We start from the raw sequence: 22,302 nt of genomic DNA on the forward strand, positions 1-22,302 counted from the left end.
AGGTAACATAAAAGTAAAGCTTACTATAAATACTGCATTGAGAAGTAATCAAATTCAACTTTTAACATTGTATAGTGAACGCTTGTATGCTTAAAGTAATTCACACTTACATTATTATATTTTATAAATTATAAATATTTTTATGTTTTTATTTAATTCAGTACATGTATTCATTGTGGGTTATCTTATTCCTGCTACAGAGGGCTTGAGAATAATAATAATAATAAACTGAAGGATTATGTTTTCATTAGCCAAAAACTCTTGCTACAACACAACAATTAATTCCAAGTGTGAGTGTTCCAAACCATATGAGCAATAATTTTGCATAATTTATCCATTCGTGTATTCTATATTGTATTGTTCATTGTTAAAAACCATTTAATGGTGGCTTGCAATCTAAAATCTAAAGGATGTATAACCATTCATTTCAAGGGAGGAATCTGTATCTGTTTACTTTGTGTGTGCATATTGGCAACCTCATTGAAAAGAGTCAAGCCTTTCAAATGAGAAAAAATTTCAAATGTAAGTGATTCTGATGAGGGGGAAATGCATGTTTGATATAAATTTATCAGACTGTACTTCTTGAATCAATATGCATACTGAACACGGTAATAGTTTGATTTTGGCACTACTGAATTTTGTGGCACAATTTGCCAATTAAAAAGCATTTATTGGGGAAAAAGTCATTTTCCAAATACATTTGTATTAGGGAAAGTTTGCAAAGATAACAGTATTAGGAGAAAGGATTAAATGTGTATATTTTAGGAGGAATGTATATAAAAAAGTTATTTATTTAAAAAATAAATGCAAGTTGATGAAGAAGCAAGAAAAAGACCCCCTCAAGGTCAGAAATATGAGAATGTGATTAAAGGTACTTTGGCACAGTAATGTCTGGACCTGAATAAATATATTGGTTCCATTACCCTTCTGGCTTGTTTTTGACTTCATAGCATGCCAGGAATATAATTTGAGAATGCAAGTGATTTAAAACTGCATCACTCCAATATTCTTATACAGCTACATCCAAGATCATAAACTGAATTTACTTTAAATAAAATTAACAATATATATATATTGTTAATTTTATTATATATCTCCATTTAGGTGTATGTATGGAATCCAATACAGTACTTTCCTGTAAACTGTGATAACACTGAATATTTAAGCTTTGATCCTTATATTTAGGAATTCAGTATGATTTCCTACTGACTGAACATGCAGAGAATTGCATTTTGAATATTTTAGCTATCAATGGAAAGAATGCGCATCAAACAGGTGTTTGCTTTGGGATGTGAAATGAAATATGATAACTGCCACTTATCACTTGTTAAGCAAATGTCATTCACATGCTTGAAACAAACAGCACTTATACAAGCATGGAAAAATTATAAAAGTGTGAACACTAAGTGTTCTTATTTGAATAAATGCTTATATGGCATAGTGAATTACATTACATTCAATCATGTTCTATTATTAGCTTTAGTAGAAAAAGATATGGAAACCCCATATTATTTGTGACTTCAGCTGTAGGTTTGAACTGCTAACACATAATAACAGTAAATGTGCTGCAGTCCCAAATTAGTAAATGTCTTTCCTCTTCTGGAATGTTGCTTATCAGATGCTAAAAGTATGGGGCTCTTATTTCATGTCATAAATAAAATTGTATTCCTTAAAATAACCTAAAAATGAAAAAGAAACTTGCCAGATTCATTAACCTCTAAAGTGCCAGAAAAAATGTGCAGGCTCCTGAGTTCCCAGAATTCTTCATAATATAAGGTGGGACTAAAAGCTGGGGATACAGGAAGAAAGAAGTCCAAAAATTAGGCCAGTTGATGTGATGTTGGCTTTAATTTAATAAATAAGTTCTTAAGCTGCAAGTTGCTTCTAGAATTGCTGCTTTGCAGGTCGGTGAAAAAATGTATCCATTATTACATCCTGGACAAAACTGATTCAAAAGTACTAAGGGTTTCTTGCTAAATTTGGTATTAGTACAGTAGATTTGGTCTTTCAAGTTAATTTACATTTACATTCGTATACCCTAGAAATGGGCAATAATTAGAAATTATGGGAGCTATATCCCAAAATGTTTGCAGGGCAAAAGATTGCCTGTAGGGGGTTACTTTGAAGATCAGGGGAATGGTACTCTGTGAAGGTACTCACCTCATTTCATTTTCCCTTCAAAATAGCTTTAATAAGAGAAAATAATTTACATTAGGAAAGGAGATGGGAGGAAAAGATTACATGCTACCTCCTAATACTTTCCCCAATTTCCAGGGATTATCCTGGAGCTGCTGATTTTCATAACAAGAACATATGTGAGCTTGTAATCACTGACTTCTGTCCTATATTCTGCTTGGCTAAGACTGTGGGAATCTGGAAACCCAGCCTTGTATAAAGAGATAAACTGGACAGAAATGGGGGAAGGGGGGGGCGGGAAGGGAGGGAAGAACACATACCACTCTCAGTTTTTGGAGAAATGCAGATCTCAGATTACTACAATGAAATTTCATGACATTGCTGGTCTTGTAAGACTTCTGCAATTGTAAAAGAATTAAATATAATTATTTAATTTTTAGAAAACTAACTTAATTTTGAGCTTCTAGGTATACTATTTAGGTATCTTGCAGAAATCATCTGTGATTGTGCCCTTCTACTTAAACCATAGCCTTTTTAAGACTCTGAGAGCCTCAGAGAAGGTGGGAGAATGTTTGTTTGAGCAGTCCCCCTCTTTCACATTTTCTTCTTATTGCATACTATAACAGTATAATTCTCTTCTCCATTAAAGTTAGTGCTCTGGCACATGTATAGAAACCTGACATAATTTTTGCATTGTATTTTAAATAATTGATTTTGACTGATTGATTGATTATGTGCCATCAAATCATTTTTGATCTATCCCTAACCTGTTCTTTCAAGTCTCCCAATGCTACCCACTAATTGCTACCATAATTGAGTCCATCCATCTTGCTGCTGGTCATCCACTTCTCTTCACATTATGTGAAGACCCGGCATTAGAGCCTTTTCCAGAGAGCTGGGTCTTCACATAATGTGTCCAAAGTAGGATAATTTGAGCTGGGTCATTTGTGCCTTGAGTGAGAACTCTGGATTGATTTGTTCAGTGATCCATTGGTTTGTTTTCTCGGCTGTCTACGGTATTCTCAGGAGTCTTCTCCAACACCAAAGTTCAAAGGCGCCAATGCTCTTCCTATCCTGCTTCTGTGAAGTCCAACTTTCACTTCTATAGAGTATCACAGGGAATACCATGGCTTGCACCATTCTGATCTTTGTAGATATAGACACATCATGGCAGCTGAATATCTTTTTCAGGGTCTTCATGGCTGCTCTACCGAGTGCTAGTCTGTGGCGTATTTCTTGACCGCTTGTTCCTTTACTGTTGATAAAAGTCAGAAGCTATCCACCACTTCAATATCTTCATTGTAAATTCTAAAACTGGTTGTTCTACCTGTTGTCGTTAGTTTTGTCTTCTTTATATTTAATTTTAGTCCCATTTTTTTCACTGGGTTCTTTGACTTTTAGTACTAGGGCTTGCAGATCCTTTGAATTTTCGGCTATCAGGGTAGTTTCATCAGCATAGTGTATCTTGGTATCTTGGATGTTGACATCTCTACTGTAGAGTGTTTCAGTATACTACTTCATCTTCCTTTGATCTCCTTTGAATCAGTTAATATCTGTCCACTGGCATCCTTTAGCATACCAGTTTGAGGTTGGAACCTCCTTCTGAGTTCATAGAACTTTTGAAGGACTTTCCTTGTTTTTTCATGTCTGTTTCCATCTTCAATGTCTTTACAGATGTTGATGTGATACTGCTTCTTGTCTCTTCTAACAGCTCTCTGAAACTCTTTGTTAAGTTCCTTTCTGAAATTTTTATTTTCCTTGGTTTTGGCTTCTCTTCTCTTCTTGCCATTTCCACGGTTTGTTCTGACATCCAGTTTGCTTTCTTCTCTGTCTTCATTTTTGGCAGTCTCTTTTCACATTCATCCTTAACAATTCCTTTAAGTTCATTCCTTAATTCCTCTGGTTCTCTATCAAAGAGGTTCAGGACTTCAAAGTGATTCCTGATGTTCTCCTAGAAAATGGTGGTTATATGTTCAAGATCATATTGTGGAAGCTGACTGACTTTCTTCTTTTTCTTTAGCTTAACTTGGAGCATGCACATGAGCAATTCGTGATCTATTCCACACTCAGCACCTGGCCATGTCTTTGATATTGTAATTGAGCTCCTCCAACTCCTTTTAGAAATAATATAGTCAATCTGATTTCTATATACTCTCTCTGGTAATGTCCTTGTATAGAGGCATTGTTTTAGTTGTTTGAAGACAGTGTTAGCAATGAAGAAATAATTGGAGTGGCAGAAATTGGTAAGTCAGTCTCCTGCTTCATTTCAGCTTCCTAAGCCATACAGTGCAACTACATTTTCTTCTTTCGTGTTTCTAGCTTGGCATTCCAGTCTCCAATCACAAGCAGCACATTTGCTTATGTGTTCTGTCCATTTCAAATTGGACTTGATCATAAAACTCATCAACCTCCTCTTCTTCTGCATTGGTGGTTAGAGCATAAACTTGAATGATCGTCGTATTAAAGGTTGTCCACAAAAGTCTAATCAATATTGTTTGGTCAATGATTGGATTGTAGCCAAATACTGTTCTTGCTATAACCTTCCTAACTATAAAAGCATCACCGTTTCTTGTTTGTTTTTCATGACCTGAGTAATAAACAGTGTGATCTTCTTACTGAAAGTGTCCCGTCCCAGTCCATCTCAATTCGCTGATTCCTAAGATGTCAATTTGTAGTTGTTTCATTTCATCTTTCACTGTGCTGAGCTTTCGTGTAGTCAAACATTCCATGTTCCTACTATAATTCTATCTTTGCAGCTTTGGATTTTCTTTTCCTGTATGGCAACAGCAGCAACTAGGCCTCCCAAAGGCTTTAATCTAGCCACACCATAAACACCATTAGTACCCTGAAAAATCCTCAGCTCTTCCTCGTAGAATGTTGAGTGCCATCCAACCTGAGGGGCCCATCATCCAACACTTTATCATCCATCATTTTATATTTTCTATCCATGTGGTTTTCTTGGTAAAAATACAGGAATGGTTTTCCATTGCCTTCTCACATGCAGTATGAATTGATGCCTTTGCCATTGTCACTAAAGTGATCATCTGCCTCCAGCATCTTCCTATATTGGTGTTGCCCAGTATAGGTGCCTGCTTGCTTTAGCTTGGCAGCTGGGATGACCTTCATGCCTTGGGTGACCCTGCTGGGAATATATACTCTTGGCATACACCCCTGACGTTCTTCGCTTATTCCTCCCAGGAGCACCCCCACCGCCACCATGGTGAGACAGCACAGCAGGACTTGAGGAGATTTTAACTGATTAGTTTTGAACAAAAAATATTGATACATCTGAAAATTATACTTCAGACGGGGCTTCCTCCATGTCTGGGACCAGGGCAATTGCCACTAGTACTCTGCCTTTAAATAGCCTGAAGTAAGACATTCTCAAATTTTTCTGTATATGTGAAAGTTGTTGAATGTACTTTCTTTCTCCATGACCACTCCCTAGAAACTCCAGTGCTTGTCTACATAAATAAAGAATCCCAGGGCATTTCAATTATGCATGTAAACTGTCTATTTTGGGACATTCCCTTGGCTGTGGACCTCTCCAACTCCCCCTTCAGAAAAAGATATATATTCACATATTTAGAGATTGAAAAGCAAGACAAATAAATACATTATATTTGTACTACAGTATTAGGGTAGCTTTTGAATTAGGTCTAACATAGGTACTGTCTATTTCGGGACATTCCCTTGGCTGTGGACCTCTCCAACTCCCCCTTCAGAAAAAGATATATATTCACATATTTAGAGATTGAAAAGCAAGACAAATAAATACATTATATTTGTACTACAGTATTAGGGTAGCTTTTGAATTAGGTCTAACATAGGTACTGTATAACCTTGAAATCATGCTTTGCATAAAAAGTATCCTGAAAAGCTATGGGTAGCTGGATATTATACAAATCAATTTATTAAAAAATTATTCTTGCAGTTCAAACATTTCAAATGTACATGTATTAAAATAGGCCCATATATGTACAAATGCATATGTGGACAGTACTACCGCGCATGCACACACACACGTGCACACACACACACACACACACAGAGTAATTTTAAAGTTTCTGTTTTGTTGAGGTTGTTATCTGATATTACAGTTCCTGGGTGCAGTCCAGCCAGTCACTATTTTCCCTCAGTCATTTATATTTGTTTGAATTATTAAGGTATTGTAGTTAAGAATAGTCTAGGATAAGAACACTTAATTGTGAACATCAGTGGTATTGCTGTTCTGATATTTGTATGCACCAGGTAATTCCTGGTAATGTAAAAAAGTAAAAACCTCCTATCAAAATCATAGGCTCATTCTGTTTGGTATTTTGCTATTTTATACCTGGAAGCATTCAGAATAGATATTTATATTTAACAAAGTCATATCTTTGATAATTTAGTACAAAGTCATCTTCAGCATAACTTCCTTTTTGTGGCATAATGTAAACAGAATATAGATATACAAGTTTAATCAAGTATTATTATACTGAAAAATATTATACAAAGTAGTTGAAACGTGAGGAAACAAAGTTTTGTTGCTGCAATATGTAGAAGAATATAGCAGTTTAAAAAATTGAGTATTATTAAGATAGGCTCATTCTCTCCCTTGATTCAGTTTTTTCCCCCTACATGTGTACTAAATGTTAATATACCATGCTAAATAATCCATAAGAATCCACTGATTTAGTTCAGCTGTTAAGTGTGGTAAAATTTGGTTCCATTTATATTTAACACTTGTGTGCACTGATCTACATTTTCCATGACACAAGCTGTTGAAAGGCAACACCTCTGAATGTGAAGAGGGACAGAAGAAATACTTTCTGTTGTGCCTTTGTATCAGAAGAGCTAAATATAATAATTTGGAGTCTGATCCAACTAAATGTCACTCTGTTGTTTGTCAAAAGGAACTATGCTGATAGTAGAACAGTACTGCAGATTACAATTTGTCATAAACTAAATGAATACTTAAATCAGTTTATTAAAATAAGAATACTGGTATTTTAAATTTGGTTTTTAACATTTGCCTTATCTATTTATATACCTTTCTACCACATACATGAGTCTATATAAAAATGAAATAAATTATACTGAAACTCAGTCAATCAGTCAGTTGGTCATTTTATTTCGGTCCCTGACGATCAAATATGACTAACAAAAGGGTCATATTTAACCTGATGAATATCTATACACCCTATACAGCACAAAAATTGATTAGAGTAAAACAAGCTATAAAATCATAGAACAATACAAGTAAAATTGTAAGTTAAAGTTTAAGAATTTGGGGCATAAAACTATTATAGTAAGGTAGCATGCAATTTATATAAGGCAATTCAATGTTTAGAATAATAGAATAGTAAAATTACCAAACTTATATATGTATAGAACCATTATAATACTAGAAGACATGGAAAAGTTGTAATTAATATTTTTATTCTATCTAGAGGAAATGCAGTGATGTGATATATAAGGAAGATTAATACATAAGGAGGGATTATGGTTTCAAAAGTAAAAGTTAAAGTCCAATTATAGTGACTATTTATCTACAGTATATTGTTAAAGTGACTCAGCTAATTAAATTAAGACAAAAATAAGAATCATTAAGGACCCAAAACATTGATATGAAGTAGTGACTCAATACACAGCTGCATTTGAAATGTTTCCAAAGAGAAAATATCTAGGAGATGTTTGAAGATAGATTACAGTGTATTGTACAAACTATGGGACAGTATTTGGCTGTAATCATCAAAGTAGAATCCGACTGGTAGCAATTTGAGATGGAAAGAATTAGTGCAGCCAGGGTGCTTGATGATGAGTGGGAACAGTAATTCCTGGCAAGCATCAGCATAGATGGAGCAGTGCAATATAACACATTCCACTGTTTCAATTGCTCCTTCACTGCATGGGCACAATCTCCATTCAGGATGGATGTTCCAGTATCTCCCTTCAATAACTGCTTTGGGGAGGATTATACAGAGAGCAGCACTATTACAGCACAGAATTAATAGCTGTGTTCAGCAATTAACTTCCTAAAAAAAGAAGAAGAAGAAGAAGAAATATAAATAAACATAAATAAAGGAATTATAAGTAAGAAAGCCATACAAATCCTCCTTTGGAAAGATGTTTACAGCTTAGGTGCTAGTATTGAGCTGACCTTTGTTGTATAACATACAAAGCATTTCAAAGCATTGCCATAAAGCATTCCAAATGATACAGAAACACAAACCAAAATCTGATTTTATGAATGAGTTTTATAAAAGAGAATAAAAGGTTGGCTAGTAAGGTACCTTGGGTACTAGCCAATTAAGGTTTTAAAGCTAAATATTAGTACCAGCAAATGCTTCATGTTCCATGCTGATAAAAATATTTGCTGCCATCTTCTGGATATTTTTTCCTCAAATGCTTTTCAAAGGCAAAGAATATCTCAGTAGTCTTACTAAAGTTTGCAGTGGCTACTTTAGTATTATTACGTGTTCCTCTTCATACATATTTACAAATGAATATGCATTTATATGTCAAAAGGGGCCAAAAATAACATTATGTGATTTCTGTTCTCACTTGATGTTATCCCCAGCCATTGGTTTATTCGGTTTATTCATTGAACAAACAAGAAAAACCTGTATCCTCAAAATGTTATGGAATTGATGTCTTAGATCAATATATTACTACTTAAAACTTTTGCTACATTAATTAGGTTGAATCTATACAGCATCAGAGTAAATTCGTGTCCAATTTATTTTTAGTGGTTCTGCTCTAAGTATATCTACATTTCAGTCCAACTATTATTTTTCTTCTCCAACAAAAGTACATCTTTAACTAGGTGAGAGATCATCTGTGTAAAAGTGTTTTACACATGCACTTTATGTGCTCTTTTTTTCCTTCACCGAAGTATCCCAATTAGATATTTAAATACTACCAATCAGTTGTATACGTGTGAACAGGTAGTTGAATTTAGTCTCATTCTCCAGTTTTTCCTGAATCTCTGAGACTATATTTATGAAATTTACATCTTTTTTCATTTCTTTATGTTTTATGTGTTTATTATAAATACATTTTTTATTTCATAGGTATAAAAACAATGTTCCCATCAATATCCATACTCATCCTGGCAAGTACGCAATTGAAAATCGTTATGGGATGCACTCTCTGGACATTAACAAGTAAGGGAGTAGCATATGGTTTATGTAATTTTTTTCTTTTTTCTTTAGAATTATATGATAATTTCCAGTAGTATGTGGATATGCCTTTTGAAGATGATGCTAGCAATGTCATCATAGTGGATGAATCTGTTGAAATATAAACTCTACTGATTTTTATTTTATTGGGGACTGACCCATCTCATGAAAAGTTATTTATGTACTGAAACTCCTTGTAAAAGTCCTGGAACTGGATTTGATGTTTTGTATGACCTTCTTGATACATTTCTACTAGTATCAAGATTTCTTATCTAGCATAATTAATACAGTGAGTACATATGTTGGGCATATACATATATAATTTATGGAATTCTAGGCATATAAGAAAGTTTAAGTAATTCCTAATGTCCTAGATTAATGTTCTAATGCCTGGTAATGCCCTTAATCTTTAATGGAATCTGACTATTAAAGAGAGACATAAGATGTCTGTGTGATTGGATTTTTTTTTTAATTCATAGTTAAAATAAAGGTCTGTTTTTAAAAATCTCATCCTTATAAGGAACCCTTAAAGCTGACAATATAATTTGTGTCTTCAACACCACCAAAATATTTCTTATATCTTTCCACATTAGACCATCTGTCTTTAATGGCTCCATCTTGATTTAAGTAGAATTCTGTAATTTCTTATTGAAGTAAGTACAAAAAATCATGGTTAACAAGCAAGAGGTCCTGTTGATGTTGGGGCCTTCACAAATGTTAATTTCCCATGACTGCAGGGTGCACAAGGAAACCTGCCGGCCCTGCTCAAGCTTCATATTCTGGGATGCTGTTGCTAGAAGAACAAAACGTGTATATGTTTATGGGATGTGTAACCCTGGAAAATATGGGAGGAAGATCTGGATGATTGAAAGCTATCTTGGCCTGCTGGGACAATAACAATTTATCAAAGCTACCAATATCTACATGCTTTGAGTTCATTAAAAGAGATCATGTGATTATTTTATTATACGGCATGTAACTGATTTTTTTAAAAAATCATATGTTAACATGAAACTTTTCCCACAAGGAGAATGGTGTAGTAATGAGAAGCTAATAAGTTTTCTTTTCTTCAGTCTTGGCAACTGGACAGTTTATGTTATAGGAAACTATGGCAGACAGTCTTAAAACCAATTTAATGTACCTTTATTTAGAAATTAGTCTAAATTAAATTATTTTAAAAAAGAAAAAGAACCTCAGTCTTAGTTTGCTGATTTGACTTATATAGAATAAAATATAATAATTAAATCAAACATATTTATATAATCTTTTTTTACTGACTAAACTAAGTATGCCAACAAGGTAGAAAGTTAGTAAAATTAACTTTCAAATCTAATGGTGAAAAATATAAAATATATCCAAACAGGGTTTGTGTTCTATTTATGTTTCAGATAACAGTTTTCTGCTTAGTATCATTTTTTTTGGTAGTAGGAGTAATAGATTATATTATACAATACTCATATTCTTAAATAGCTTTTAGAGTAGGAAATGCCTCTTGATTAATAGTAATACTGAGTTCTTTGATTTTACATTTTTTGCATGTGTCCAGTTCTCAAATGCTGATACAAACTATTATATTACTGTTAAAATAAGTAGTGAAAGCATCAATTTTGATCTTTAAATTATGTGAAACATTTTTTTTCACTGGATTTTCAGAGATCTTGTTGTCTTTCCCCTATATTTCTCCTTTCCAGGGCTCCAGAAAATTAAAAGTATGTGGAAAATAAGTTATTTTGATATGGAAAAGCTTTAAATCAACTATCTTAAAGTTGCTGTGGTTAAATAATATTACAACTGAAAATGTTTATATCACTGGTGGAGCGAACAGCATAATGTAGAAGGATAATCCATATAACCTATGAATCTATATTTATTTCCTAAAAGGAGAAATAATCTATTTGAAGTTATCGCTCCTTCTAGGAAATAAATGTATACATATATGGTGATTTGGTGTACAAGTAACACTTTTCATGGTTTCAGGCTGTAAGAATGAATCTGGAAGGAGCCTCATGTAGTCTCTTATTTTCCTTCCTCCCCTTCTTTTTATTCTACACCTTGCAAACTAAGAGTAATTAGTTATTTCCTGATTTTCAGCAGTTACTATATTAGCCTTGCCCACAGAGCTGGCTGTAGACATTTTGACGTCCTAGGCAAAGTCATATTCTGGCACCCCCTATGGTTTGGCTCATCTTCTGATTTTGTTAGGAATTTCAAAAATGTGCCATTTTGTTTCTTTTTTCTTCCAATTTTTGAGCTTTACACTTATGATTTTTAGACCCAGACAATTTTTTTTCTTTTCTTGGACATTTTCACCCTATTTATACTGCAAAATTATATTTAACATATGAGCAGGTGCACTGCCTCGTGGAATACACTGTTACTGCTTTTAGTTTTTTTTATTATGTTTTTTGGAAGCCTTTTCAATTTTGGCACCCCTAAAATTTGGCACCCCTGGGCTGGTGCCTACTGGCTTTAGCTTACAGCCGGCCCTGCTTGCCAGTGCAGATATTCATCTCCCAGTGAATGGAGAATGATAGAATTTAGCATGGGAACCATCCATTCTTTCTTATGTGATGTTAATTTCATGAGAAGATTGAATGCCTGAACAGGCTATTGTCTGCCATTATATGTGAACTGACAAACTATAGTTTGTTCTGTATCAACAAACTACTGTTATCCACGAACATTTGATTCTCCTTACTTTCTTAGTTTCATAGGCAAATGCAAACTGCTGTAAAAGAGGGCAATTGCACAATATGGCCTCTTGATCTAAGTACAGTTACAACAAAAAAGCAATTTATGCAAGCCAAAAAGTCCAGCAGAAATTGTATTTTCCTAAGAGTCACAGTAGCAGTAGTATATTGTTAATCTCAAACCAGAAAACTTGCTAAGATTAAGGCCAAAAAACTTGGAGAGATAAGAAGATTGAGTCAATTTCGGTATTATGAGGGTTTGGATTTATTGGAATAGTTATTTTGAAGTGGGAAAACATTCCTTGAAGGATGGAGAGAGTCATAATTAAAGGCTGAAAAATAGCTATAAGTAGAAGAAGCTAGAGAAAAATGATACTGCCATTGTAGAGGAAATTTATCTGGATATATATTTGTCACTTGCCCATCCAGCATGCAGTATCCATGTAATTTATGTCCCTATCCCAAAGCTTGAAAGATTTGTTGCTAAATGCCAAGTAGTCAATGAGAGAAACATGTAATCCAGGATTTGATTATCTCATCAATGTAACATTGCCATATCAATGCAGGTAATATAGGAAGATGAATCTGTTTGAATTTGTCCATCAAATTTCTCTGTTCAGTAATTGGCCTGACTTTGGAAATATGAAGGTGGGCTGGTGGCTATCTATTCAAATTTCTCTGTCCCAGCCAGTTGCTTCATCTAGCCTTCACCAGGTTCTAAAGATGTGTTTCTAAAGATGTGTTTTCAGAACAGGATCCAATGATAAACCATCTGCCCTGGTGCACAACAGCCTCTCTACCTTGTCAAGGTGCTTTAAAAAAAAAAAAGATTTTTTTTATCGCATCTTTATTATTTTTATAAATAATCAAGGCAGTGAACATACCTAATACTCCTTCCTCCTCCTATTTTCCCCACAGCAACCACCCTCTGATGTGAGTTGGGCTGAGAGAGAGTGACTGGCCCAAAATTGCCCAGCTGGCTTTCATGTCTAAGCCGGGACTAGAATTCACAGCCTCCCGGTTTCTAGCCTGATGCCTTAACCACAGACTAAACTGGGTCTTAAATGTGATGTTAGAATACACCAGGCTGGTTCTTTTGGAAATATCAGTGTCCACACTGAAATCTCCTTGTCAGGCGTAATCATGGCCTTCATAAAAAGGATAACCCTGTCCAAGGTATTTTAAAGCCATAGCTATTTAACTAGCTACAGTCCACTGGAGTTTGGCAGCCAATAAAATTAAGGAAGGAAGGAAGGAAGGAAGGAAGGAAGGAAGGAAGGAAGGAAGGAAGGAAGGAAGGAAGGAAGGAAGGAAGGAAGGAAGGAAGGAAGGTAGAAGGAAGTTGGTTTATATACTCATAGTTAAGAAACAGATGACATGGTGGCAGAATTTAGTATAGTGTTACTGTAATGAATAGACATAATTAATCTGTTCTCTTTAGGTAATTGGCATTTCACATCATCAGAAATCTGTCTCAGGAGGCAAATCAATCTAAGTAGTTTTCTGTTGTCTCTTGTGTGGCTGGTTTCATAAAATAGTGCTGAGAGACACCTTGGCCATTTTGTTCCTCATTCTGTGTAACGACTCTATGAGAAAACTGGAAGATCTCATGCAGGCTCTGATGTCATAAATAGGCAATTAGAGCAATATCTATTGCTCTATTTCATTTTGGGAAGGCAAACTTGAATCGTTGGTTGGAGATGGTAGTAGACTGAATGTGGGCTGAAATTGATTCCAGACAAATGAGAGGTGCACAGTAGAGCTGGATCTGAAATTGAGGTTCGATCTCTTCTTGAAAACGTAATTTTATATTAGGGTTCTTCTGGATCTGGATTTGATCTTGGTTAGTTAACTGCCAGAAATGCCTGTGCCCAACTGAGGCTGATGGGCTAATTATGCTGATTCCTGACATGATGCAGATTTAGCCAAGGTGACACTTGTTTTAGCAACATCATGTTTGGAAGACTACAACGTGCTCTTTATAGGTTTGCCTTTGAAAAGTGTTCAGAAACTATTGTTGGTCTAGAATGTTGAAACAGCGGCGCTGTCTACTGGTTTGTTTTTAGGTAAAATTCAAAGTACTGGTGATGATATTTAAAACCCTGAATTATTTAGAAGTAGGATATTTAAAGGAGCATCTCCTACTACTGTATGAGCTTCCCGTCCTATAGCAATTATGTTCAGAGGCTTTTGTGTAATTTCTAGTCCCTCCAGAGATACAATTAATTTGGATTTAGGTTGATGATATTTTCAGTGCGGCACCTACATTCTGGAGTACCCTTCCCTGGTGCATATTAATTTATAGAAACTGGTGAAAAAGTTTTTAAAGAAAGGCATTCAGCAAATAATTTTAATCTGCTTTTTAGCTGACTCTATTTTAAAGCTACTTTTAATATTTTGATAGCCGTTGATTTCTTTCTTCTGTTATTATATTAATGTTTTCAGTTATATTACAAATTGAAACAATGTTACTGCTTATTGAACTATGAATAAATAAGTAGATGTTTGCTGGTTGAATGTAATGGCAAAATATGGTTTACCAGAAAAGGAAATTGCTGAAAATAATTCCAGGAGCAAAAAAAAAAAAAAGGTGAAGAAGCTCATAAGTTTAAAGGTGCTTTTAGACTTACCCTAGTAATGCCAAATTCTGGTTGCATGCTCTCTCTGAAACACTCCACAGAGATGTAAAGAAAAGATTTTGAGATAATGAGGCTAGGAAATTAATGATTTTGAGATAAAAGGCTAGCAAATAATTGTCTTTTTCCAGCCTTCTACCAGAAAAAGAGATTATGCACCAGCTTCACATAGTTTATTGCAGATCTTCTTCATGTTTACTGTTTCATTATATTAATTTCCTTTTGCTTTTTGGCAGGTCTAACTAGATTCAGCTTGTGAAAAAGCCATGTTGTCTATCACATAAAATTAAAAGTGTTAGTGCACGCCTAATATTCTTATTCTAGTAATATTATGGCAATACTTTGCATCAAGCCCTAATTTTGAAGTAACATAAAAAAATGTTTCCAATTCTAACAAAGCCCACGTCAGTATAATATTTAAGGAGAGGAGCTGCTAAAGTTATGAGCAGGTTTTTGGTGGACATCAGATAAAATTAAGAAAGCCTGGAAAGGAAAGAGAAAATTACTAGTATGTGGAAGGACAACAAACTTATATTCAATTCGTAATTTATTCATACAAAGAAATGCCTTGCATATGTGTGCCTTATAATGGGGACACATTTTCAATTTGATGTGGAAAACGGGAATACAGAGAGTATTCCTGGATATGCAGTGTTTTGTTAGAAGTAGCTTAGATATGCACCATTGTTACAACATCCTGTTCCCAGGTAATGTGGTGGATATATCTTAGTGCCTTAAGAAGTATCACAAAAGAGGTACATTGTAGTGGAGTGTCGAGGTGGGAAAGAAGCAGAATTAAAAGAAAGATGGACTAGAAAACATTTCCATAAACAACAAGGAATTGCTCCAGGCTGCTCTTACTGATCTCTGCGCAATATTATGCATATTGATTCTGTTACTGTGTAGAGTTTTACTCATATACTGGGACACCTCATAGAGCTGAAAGATTTTTCCGAAAAGCCTGCCCTCCAGAGTGCTCCCACTCAGTTCTTCTTGGATCCCCTACAGCAGCAGCATTGCTTAGGACTTAAGTAGAAGAAGCAAGAGCAGAACATAAAATTGTGAGCTTTTAGAATTGGGATATTGGGTGAATAAATTAGCATAGACTCTGAAAAAGATGAAATCAAGTTGTCATAGAATCTATAGAGTAAGCCTGTGATAATCTTACTTCATTTCCCCAGAACATTCCAAACTGCAATAGAAGTGATAAAGAAGAATTGTGTTATCTTGCAGCAATTGTCTCATTTTGAGGAAAAATTATAATAAATAAAGAAATAAATAACATGAATTTTAGCAAAACTGTTAACATAATATTGCCATCAATTAAATAAGATATGTAAAACTCTAGATCTATATATTCTAAATTTTTTACTTAAAGTAAGCCATTGGTTTGCCAAATTTAATTCATTTTTCAGTGTGCTAGATTTTAGTAACAAGAGTGCATTAACGTAACATTAGTGTTTTTGGTTTTGATGCAAGCATGATTTGGAGTTTTATTTATTTGTGTTTGAATAAAACATGGCAAAGTAATTTACTTCTGAGACATTATCCTTTTCTTCACAAAACTTAGAAGGTGCAATTATTTTCCTGCATAATAATGCTACCTTTTCATATTATTTTTTAAATTTAGTGTTTGACTATTCTAAGGAAGACCTTACACCAACACTTCTATTCCAATACAAGGCCAGCATCCTGCCCAGTTTTATATTCAAATATTGATATCCTATATGACTGGTTGGTTAAGAAGAATCAGGTTACTACATCTTGCAGTGCAGGGGTTGTTCAGAATGTTTACCTTCTTGCACAAGGAATAATCAAATATTTGGACAGGATGTTAAGCACACTACCTCCCTCTTGCAAGCGCTTCTTTATTTCTTTTTATAAAGAAACAAATCTTTATTTGTTTCTTTATTTGCATTTTAAAACAAATTGACTTTGAATTGTATCTATTTTAGGTTTTGTGCTGATCTTGTTGTTTTTTAAACTAGCCCATAACTCAACACTCAGTAGCAAAATATTTTTGGTCCCCCAAGTAATGTACAGATATATCACAATATAGATTTTCAGTAGGGTATAACTTTATGGACAAATGTCAGGTTTTGATTGATCCATAATGTTCCATCAGCTCCTGCACAGTGCTACTGTAAGAAATGTGGTCAAGGACCGTTAAGAACTAATATTTCCTTGCTGAGGTATTGTTTTAGCTGAAACAATTTATTTGCAGGTCAACTGTTTGCCAGATAATTGTGTTAGCATATGACATCTAGATCCCCTTTTTATATCTAAATTGTTGACTTAAATACCAACACATAACACTAGGATATATTCAAGCAATAAAATAAAATAATGCTTTGAAAACCCATCTCCAGGATCTACCAGCAATTTCTATAATAGCATTATAGAAGTCTATTAAATTACTTTTCTTTTTGCTGTCATCTTCATGATGGATTCTAATCCTACTCTGAAAGCCATTAGAAAATAATTTTCTAATTCTAGTTATTCTACTATCTAGAATATAGTTTTAAGCACTTAATAGATACTAACAGTGAGGGTAAAGATGACTTTGACAGAAACATTGACCTACCAAACATGCCTCTGTTTACATGCTTAGAACCAAATACCGGTAGTCCTCGACATACGACCATTCGTTTAACAACCATTTGAAGTTATGACAGCACTGAAAAAAGTGACTTACGACTGGTCCTTGCACTTACGATTGTCGCAGCACTCCTCAGTCATGTGATGAAAATTTGGGCACTTGGCAACTGGCATGTACTCCCAGAGTCACGTGATCACTATTTGTAACCTTTCCAGCGGGCTACTGACAAGCAAAATCAATGGGGAAAGGCAGATTCACTTAACAACCTTGTGATTCATTTAACGGCCATGGCAAAAAAGGTCATGAAATTGGTCATTCAACAACCACATCATTTAACGATGGAAGTTCTGGTCCAATTGTGGTTGTACGTCAAGGACTACCTGTAGTTCTTTCATCAAAGCCTTAGGGCTTTGTATGATTCTTTTTTTTTTTTCATTCAAACTCTATTTATTCTGCTAATGTAACTCTGTGTACATCTGGAATTCATTGTCCACGACTTTTTTCTTTTGGTGGAAAGATGAAGATTTTACCTTTCATAAAAATTGTGCAGTACAAACTGCTTTGACTAGGCTTTCCTAAAAAAAATGGCCATCGTGGGATCATTTTTAATAAGCTAATGTATACAAAATGAAATTTAACATTGTGGCATCTTCTGAATTATTTGTGCATTTCCACAAGTATTAACTTGAACCTAAAGTACTGCAGCTTCTCTCAATTACAGAAATCCAGGAGACCCTCCCAGAATGATGTGCTACTTAGTAGAAGGGCTAAAAGTCATGGAAGATGGAAAGTAATAAATAATTATGACAACACCCCTCATTCAATGTGTGAGTGGAAGCACTTTCCACTTGCATGTGGCAGTCTGGCATAAGATATTTTTGCTGCTTGTGATGCAGGAGTAGCATGTTGGATAAAATCAGCATTCAGACAAATTATTTTGGCAGATGAAACAAAAAATACCACAATCCCTTCACCTAATATCTAGCAATAAAAATAGATTATGGACAAATTAAATGATTGACAGTTTGCTGCCTTTTCATGATGCCTAAAAATTGCCTCTGGGATAGTCATGTTATTCTGCCTAATGGTTGGGCTGATACTATCCTGACTTGGAATTCAAGCTACTCTTATGATTGGCACTTTGGCTCCTTTCTTTGCCCATAGAGTGTGAGAAAACCACAGTGCCTGTCATAAAGCCTCACTTCTTACACATCATCTCAAGTGAGGTACAAAATACCAGCTGAAGTGAATTAACATTCATCTTCCATGAACTCTACCTTAATCTTATGACCATGCTTAGGCTGACCTCCTAAATGTAGCTAATCAGGTTTAAGGTCCTAATACAATCAAAATATCATTAAGAATTAAGATTACAGTGTAACTACATAGGACATAAGATCTTGGTGCTATGCAGCACATTATCCTATTTCTTCATTGGCAAAAGACAATCCTGTTGTATAAATTGAGTCAAATTGTTCCATGAAGAAAAAGGGGTCCACAAGAAACTGCTTTTGTGGAGAAATTTGTTCCCAAGAGGAAATATTGAGAACCAAAGGTAAGGCTGAAAGAACTAAAAAAAACCCCCCAAACAAACGAACCAAAAAACCCCAAACCCAAATCCTTTAACAGTCGCTTTTCTCATTTCTCCTTTTTGCTGAATCCCTCAATAATGTGTAATATTTTCCTTTTTCCCATCTCTCTAACTACATTGCTGTATTCCTATTCCCATCCTGCTCCCCATTCATTCAAAAGATTCTGTCTGACATCTGTCCTTTACTAAACAGAGTTTTGAAAATACTTTGTGCAAGAATTGAATTCAGCAGAGAAACTAAATTATTGTCTAGTGATAGAACATTATATTGGTAAAATATGGGTAAGTTTGGTGGAATAAAAGGTATTTCCTTGCATGTGTTAAGAATAAGAATGCTGTTGAGATGTAGGAAGTAGGGAAATATTCATATATAGTGTAACACTAAGTGAAAGTGAACAGTCAAATTAGCTACTAGTATTAATATCTTAGATAGATCATAGAAAATAATGCAATGAAGGTAAAATATTTATATCCCAATGATATTAGACAATGGGGTAAATTCAAGCTCCTTTTATTTTAAAAGAAATTGCCTGTGCTATACCACATCTGCTTTTAAAATCATCATGAAGCTTACTCATACTCACCATTCTGAATTCTACCATGCAATATAACCTTTTTCTCTTATGCTAACATTTTCATTTAGTTGAATGAGCAATCTTGGAGGCCAGAGAACATGATAAACAAATTTGAGCAACATTTTGCTAACTAAGATGGGAGAAAGGCCCCTTCCACACAGGTACTGGCTTTGCTGTTTATCATGCCATGAGCATTCTTCAGCCAGCCAGTGCTTTCCTTTCCTTTCCTTCAGCCAGCCAGTGCTCCTTCTGGGTGGCCAGCGGGAGATGCTTAAAATGGTAGCTAGTGTGCCTCACCCTTTTGTTTTCCTTCCCTCACTGTTTTTGCTTTTCATGGCAAGGAAAAAATTAAATGAAAAACAATGGGTCACTATGTAGGGGTATGGCAAAGTAGCCCTTAGTAGGGACCGTAGAGTAATGCAGGATGGTTCCATGTAATCATGGCAACTTCATTTCAGGAGAAGAGAAGAAGCCACAGGCACCAAAAGGCAGAACGAGGCAGGCATTCCTGCTAATAGGAAACTGCCCACTCAGCTTTAATGAAGAAACGCTGTCTTCTGTCTTCACAGCATTTCCTTTGGAGCAGGAGTTGACCAATTAACTTCTGAAGCCACAAAGCCCAGTACAAAGCACACTGGAAGACTCATGTATCATGGGGACATGCAAAAATGATAACAATTTAAAATTGGCACAGCCATCATGTGTGGAAGGGACCAGAGTATCTATTTTTAAAATACTGCAAAATATAACAGCATCATTCCTTTTGGTAACACTGACATTATTCCTAAATCCTTCGTTCTTCACAGATGTGATTTTGAAGACACTGCTCAATATCGTGCTTCTGCCATGAATGTCAAAGGAGAACTTTCGGCTTATGCTTCTGTAGTAGTAAAAAGTAGGTTTGTCCAAAGACTCATTCTTTAGCATTTTCTTTGCACTGCTTGCTAAACGTTTTGTCTTGTGGCCTTCAGACAGATGACCACTTAGTAGAAAACTTGTTTTTTGTTTTGTTTTTTACTATAGGATATAAGAAAGGAGAGTTTGATGAAAGTTTTTTCCATGCTGGAGCTGTCACACTACCCCTAAGCTGTAAGTTGTTGATAAACTTCAATGCGAGGAAACTCATAGTAGGTCATTAAAAAATGTGATATGTTAGTGTAATTTTTTAATGTAGTATATAGCCTTTTGAGATTATTGGCAGAAGAAATACACTCTTTTCTTTTGAAAGTAGTAAGTATAATATTTTCTAATGCTTTATCTTACACTACAATATCAAATGCAATTTGGAAGGGGAGAATATTATTTCTATCTATTGCTTTTGATAATGTATCAGGTAGAATTTTATTTTAAAATTCTAAGTGCTTTATTTTAAGCATAAATGTATGATAAAGTATCTGGCAAAAAGCCACTTCATGCTGATACTATGCAATTATAACCTTACTTTTTTCTGTCATCCATGTTCTACAATTAAGTCATTATTTTAAGGGATCACAGCATCACAAAGTTTGAGAACCCCCATTTTAAGTCTAATCCTTGGAGCTATCAAATATGGGCTGCAAATTCCAGTTGACCACTTGGTGGTAGGAAAGAGGTACAAAAACCTCTAATATCCATCTTTTTTGCAGCCCAGATCTGGCAGCCCTGCTGAATTCACTGCTTATCTAGTTTTCATTAGATTGCCAGTGACTTTAACTGCCCTTCGTAAGAATTACTTTGCTATTCGGTGAACAAAACAAAGACTGACACAGGAAAACAATAATTTTCTGTCATTAGGATTCTAAAATGCATCTGTTATTATGGAAATCAGAGTTGACATGACATTTAGTCAGAAAAGAAAGAAAAATGCCCAAGGCAGAAAGTAACAAATCCAACCTTTTGAAGGCATAGAACCTATTTTGCCAGTATTGCTTTCACATAGGTTATCTGGTTCCCTAAACTTATTGTTCAGGTGATTTCAGAATGAAGACAACCACAAAAGCAACAGTGTAATCTCTCACTGATTAATGTTCTAATTTAAGGACCAGTCTTTGAATTTTTCAGGACTGTTCTTAAACTAATACACACAGTTTGAATTAAAGGAGTGCCAAACCCATTTTTGAACATAGTTATATAGCCCAGATTTGTAATATCCAGTCACAGACAATAACATCCCTTTTCATGTAAATCATGATCAAAAGAGGAAAAAAAGAAAGAAATCAACTTAAAGTATTATAGAACACTAAAATATAGTTAGCCTCACTTAAATAATATGATAAAAAGAATAGTGATGAGAATTTGAGGCATCTGTTTTTAATTGGGAACTTTGATCTTATAGTAAAGAAAACTGACCAACTTTTACTTATACAATATGTTTCCCAGATCTGTATGCAGTCTGTTTAAAAGTGCTGCCACTATTAGGGATCTGAAAAGTTAACTTTTCAGGAGAAGAAAACAGGGTTTAGAATCTGACGTTGAATAATCCAGCTTTAATGAAGGAATGAGCACCGTTTTTCTTCTTACAGTTGGTGTTAGTCCATATGGCTATGCTTCCAGGTTTGAGATTCATTTTGTGGATGCATTTGACGTTTCTTTTGGAAGAGAAGGTGAAACAATGAGTCTGGGCTGCACAGTTATCATCCACCCTGACATTAAGCGCTTCCACCCAGAAATCCAGTGGTACAGGAATGGTAAGCATGCATGGCAAGATAAACTTGTTCTTTGTTTCATTTAGATGATGTCTGCCTAGGATATTTCTATAAATTTGAGGTTGTAGGAAAAAAAGTGGATCACCCAATAGAAAGTAAGCTGTGGCAAGACTAAATCCTATATCGGTAGTCCTCAGGTTACGACGGCAATTGAGACCGAGATTGCTGTTGTTAAGTGATGCAGTTGTGAAGGACATCACATGACCGCAGGGCATGTGTGCTATGGGC

General features: G+C 34.9%; 1 protein-coding gene across 3 annotated transcripts in view; it reads left to right on the plus strand.

Annotated features, from left to right (window-relative positions):
• Positions 1 to 22,302, plus strand: part of MYOM1 (myomesin 1) — a 92,964-nt gene that overhangs the window by 16,302 nt on the left and 54,360 nt on the right. For all 3 annotated transcript variants that reach the window (XM_088131067.1, XM_088131069.1, XM_088131068.1), the window contains exons 6-9: positions 9,192 to 9,284; positions 20,197 to 20,285; positions 20,414 to 20,479; positions 21,892 to 22,056. In XM_088131067.1, coding sequence (XP_087987193.1) covers positions 9,192 to 9,284; positions 20,197 to 20,285; positions 20,414 to 20,479; positions 21,892 to 22,056 — 413 coding nt within the window. The remainder of the gene's footprint in view (positions 1 to 9,191; positions 9,285 to 20,196; positions 20,286 to 20,413; positions 20,480 to 21,891; positions 22,057 to 22,302) is intronic.

Source organism: Python bivittatus, unplaced genomic scaffold, assembly GCF_059951505.1.
Source record: "Python bivittatus isolate LINGU-HERP-01145 unplaced genomic scaffold, Pbiv_v1 ctg000840_np1212, whole genome shotgun sequence".
Classification (NCBI taxonomy): domain Eukaryota; kingdom Metazoa; phylum Chordata; class Lepidosauria; order Squamata; family Pythonidae; genus Python; species Python bivittatus.